A 4764-nucleotide genomic window follows, 5' to 3' on the forward strand; every position below is an offset into this window, starting at 1 on the left:
AAAATGTGGTTCATATTGTTAATTTCTAAAAAAAATACAAAAAAAGTGTGGAAAAAAAAAAAAAAAAAAAAAAAAAAGGAAAATTTTAAAGAACGTCTTGTAACAGCCTGCATGTGGTGGAAGAGAGGTGAGGGTAAACCTACCTCTCTACTTCAGCTTTTAGAGATGCTCTTGTATCCTTCTCTTTTTGGGAATCTGCAACAAAACTGCAAGTTTAATCCATAACAATTCACTATAACACTAACCATCCGACTTCAGTGCTCCACAAAGTTAACCATATATTCACTGCTGTGTTTTACTACATTATGTTTTTTGTTATTCTTAGTAGTCAAAGTAGCTGTACAAGAAGTCTTCAGGATTGGCTATTTTTGATGTAAACCATATGGGCAGAAAGGTGGCATGAAAGGGGGATGCATAAGCACCATATAAAACATAGAACTTACATATCTTTGTTCCACCTTCAACAAATGTTCTATTTTCTTTATACACCTAAAATATTACTAATAAATCAATTCGTGAGTCTGATTTGGGATCAAACAATGAAAATATTTTTGAATTAGCTCAATGTAAAAAAAAGTCACATTACAGAAGGTGGATTGTGAGAAATAAAATGTTATGATATTTCAGAAATATGATTTATGACTTAGTTTGCGCTATATACCCTAAACTTTTATAATAAAGATAAAGGATTAAGGGCTATTGGTTAAATTAGCACAGGGGAGCCAGGTAGAAAAATTGTAACACACCATGTCTGCATATGTGTGAATCAGGTTTCAGATCAATTTTTTCGCTAATTTCCCACCAGCTGAGACGCGATTATATTTAAAAACCCGGATCAAGCATTTACATGCCACTGTATCCTGGCACTCGAATAAAACATGCCCGGGTCGCAAACAATTTAACAGAGTGGGATAAAGCCAAAGTATGACGCCAATAACTTTTAAGACGATTTGCCAGCGCGTCGGAAAGTTCAGAGAAAGCGAACAGCACCGAACAATAGTGAATGGGAACGAAGCTAGCCGAACTTGCCTGCATAAACACTGTTTCTATCAACGCCCAGAGCTCGGTCTCCGACTATGTGAACCTGTCGGTCGGTGGTCTCTTCAAAATGCGCCTTCAGTTCTTCTGCCCTCCGTGTTTTACCACTACACGGGTATCCGCACATTACTACTAAAGGCATAACTGCTGCTGGTTAGTTTAGTAACATGGGGACCAGCACGTTGATGCTCAGCTCTGTCACCCGGATATGATTAGCAGACATACCGAAAGGGGGCGCCAAAACACCCAAAGCCACCCATTATTAAAAAAAAAAACATTAATATGACACACATTACATACAACTTCTTTGCACTTTTTATTGAAACAGAAATATACAGCATGTTAAGAAGGAAACAGGTATATTTTGAATAACAAACACAAAGACGAATGGAACGTAATAAATATTACAAGAAAAAAAAACAACACCTTGCTTAGATTACAGTCTTTTTTTTTTACTTGACAAAAATAATAGATCTATGATCTTCATCAGTTGGTGCTCGTATTGTTGCAGGTAAGAGGTTGGTTTCTTCAAGCTGGATCTCCTCTTTCTCTATATTAAGACAAAAATATATATATATTGTGAGATAGTGCAGTAACTGTAATAATAGCAAATAAAATGAAGATATTAGTAATAAGATATAACTTCATGTTAAATATTAATTATAATAAAATAGCCAAAACAACGATATAAAAGTAGTGCTGTAGTATGGTAATAATTGTGGTAATAAAAATATCCACTAGAATTTTTTTTTGTAAAAACAGCAAAATAATACTAGTAATTGTAACCTTTAGATGTGAAAAAAGTACTAAATAATCATTATAAAATAATTGTAAAATTAAATTATAATTAAATGAAATAATAATTTGATTATAATCAAATTAATTTAATTACAATTAATTTAATTATAATTAAAGAATTATTATAAAAGCATTACAAAAAAGCAACATAACAATAGTGAGAAGGACAGTACTGACGATAAGTAGTAGTAATAAAAATATTTCCAATCAATAAAACTTACAGTGATTTAAATGATACAATGAATTAACAGTAAACAATAATATGATAAAGTCAGGCTAACATTTCCAGTGTGTGTTTTCTTGTTTGCCGAGCGGCCCTCAACATCTTGGTGATCAGTGCCTGCACATCTTCCACTCTTGCCACAGGATTCACATCTCTGTCTTCAGATGGAACATCGACATTCTCAAAGACACTTTCCAGTAAGGAGCTATCCACACTTTTCTTTCCCATGAAATGGCCTATAATAATAAAAAAAGAAAAATGCAGACTCCCAATTAAAACTGCCTCTATTGAGACAAAATTACATTTTTCAGCAGTTTTAAAATGTTCTTACCTGTTGCCCAGAGATTTCCTCTGGGATTCACCTTGAGCTGGGATACTTTGTTTTTCAGTTCGGTTAAATCAAGCATCACCGAGGTTGTCATCGCGATATAGGAGATAAGGATGAAAGAAGACAAAAATCCCCCTCTGCAGATTGCTGGCATCTTGCTTCTCCCTTTGCTGTCTTAATTAAAAAAAAAAATATTTGCAGCTCTCCAAATACAAGAAGAGCTTTTTATACCAAGATGGGCTGGGCTTGATTTTCTGAGAGCATGAGGTCATCCTCTAGTGGTTGTTGCTTATTGGCTGGACACTGCTCATTTGGGTGACTTGTGTGAAGTATGACCCGTCACTTTTAAATGCCAGCGTCACCCAAATACAAATGTTTAATGCTGCAAAAAACACAAGACGGAGCAGATGTTTCATTAAATGCACCTGTTTATTTGTAAGTACTTCATGTAAACGTAACAGCAAGGCATGTAGGCCACTGCATGCTGAACAGATGTAATGGCTTCGAAGGATGCTGTGAATCCAGGTTTCACTCATTACTGTATGTACACACTTCTTTTTCTCTATACAAGTCCGCTTTCTACACTGTATCAAAAGTACAAATGTGTTTTACTGAATGTTATAAAAAGCTAAGTTGTGAACAGTTAACCCTTCCCACCTGCAAGCAGATAAACTGCTGTGGTGTGATTTTGAGCACTATAATAGAAAAGTTCACCTGTTTATCAAGTCAATATGACCGTTAAACCTAAATATTCCCAAAATAATTTATAAAATTTATTAACATGGGAGGATACAAGTTCTAAAAATATAATTGCTTACATTGCACTGAGATTAACTTCAACCTGCCAAAGCCTCGGATCATTTAACAATCACTGCCATTTAATAGTGGAGGTAGGAACCGTCATGTGGACAACACGAAACAAGAAGCACTGCTGCACAAATCAGACAACAAAATTCCTTCATGATCACAGATCCACGAGTTAGTTTTCTCCCGACATAATTCTGCATTCAATTGCGTCCACAGGTTGGGATTTTGGAAAACAGTATCCTAGATGTAACACCAAAGCTCACACTCGCATCTTCTCTGGATTATCCGAAACCGTGTACCCTGACTTGAAACAAACACTGACATTAACTTGCTGAAAAGATACACTTCTGGTGATTTGAGGTATTTTCAATAGTGCTGCAGCAAAACTGTAATACCTCAATGTCTCCTCCTCACACGCGACACACAAAAGAAAAGTCAAATTTGGGATGACCGACACATATTTAACCAATAACATAAAGACATGGGCATTTTAAAACTGAGATGCACCAATCAAGCTTTTTATGCCCACTGCCAACCGGATGATACAGATCTTTTTCTTTTTTTAAACCTTTAGGAATTTCAACAAGTAAAAAATAAAACTCAACTTTAATAGCCTTTTGTTTATATTTGTGGTCTTAAAAATACTGTTGTTCTGTCTTTTTGTAGCTACGAAAATGGTGCGAGTACTACAATTAAAGCACAGCTAAATTCAAATGTTTTATGTTACAATAAATCAACAATAATCCTACTTGTTTGTGGCATTCAAAAGTAAATTTTAGCTTTATCACATTACCATCTATTGCATTTGTGAACACCGTAGAGACTTGACTTTTAAACATATTCCTGAGCATCCTGATGAGATGGGCTTTGAAAACACGTTTAAAAGTAAAGATGAGCGTTGTTTTATGTGAAAAGTAAGATTAACATATTACTAACATGCAAAGTAAATTTACTTTAGTGAATAATGACAATACTGTTCTTTATAAAAAAAAAATACAAATAAAAATATGGATTTGCCTAAATATACTGCACTCTTTTAAAATGACAAAAATGAAAAAGGCCCCAAAGCTTTGTACCCCCATCTATTAAAAATAACTAAAGTCTTATGAGCCAAACATATGCTTCAGCATCAAATCAATATATAAAGCATGGAGTATTTTCTAGCTTTCATGGGACAAGAATTCAAGCGGACAGATGGACAAGGCTGTCCATTACAGGTTTAACTTAAAAAAACACACACACATGCACATTCCATTAGTAAATTGTGAATGTGCATACAGGGTTGAATTTAGTTACCAATTAACATGTTTTGGGGATAATGTGAAGGATGTGAGGATGTAAATGTGTAACCTGAACACAGACAGGCATGCAGATACACAAAAACCAAGCTACACCTCAATCTGAACTTTAGATTTCAGAAATAAGTTATTTTGAATGTAGGTGAGTCTTTGGGGACACTGCAAGCCACTGAATGTTGATTACAGTCACTACTGAACGCAAAAAGAGAAAAAAAAAAAAAAAAAAAAAAAAGACGATGGGGAAAAGAAAACTTGCAAAGACTGGAAGAGCG

The 4764-nt window shown here is 34.7% G+C and overlaps 1 protein-coding gene across 1 annotated transcript in view; it reads right to left on the bottom strand.

The window, feature by feature from the left end:
* The window catches only part of kti12 (KTI12 chromatin associated homolog), a 6522-nt gene extending 5250 nt beyond the window's left edge, over positions 1-1272 (bottom strand). Inside the window, exons 1-2 of the mRNA XM_015030320.1 lie at positions 1030-1272; positions 144-195 (exon numbers count right to left, since the gene is read on the bottom strand). Coding sequence (XP_014885806.1) covers positions 144-195; positions 1030-1180 — 203 coding nt within the window. The 5' untranslated portion in view covers positions 1181-1272. The remainder of the gene's footprint in view (positions 1-143; positions 196-1029) is intronic.
* Positions 1273-4764: the final 3492 nt, after the last annotated feature.

Source organism: Poecilia latipinna, unplaced genomic scaffold, assembly GCF_001443285.1.
Source record: "Poecilia latipinna isolate Pla-1442-1.1 unplaced genomic scaffold, P_latipinna-1.0 Scaffold178, whole genome shotgun sequence".
In the NCBI taxonomy this organism is placed as follows: domain Eukaryota; kingdom Metazoa; phylum Chordata; class Actinopteri; order Cyprinodontiformes; family Poeciliidae; genus Poecilia; species Poecilia latipinna.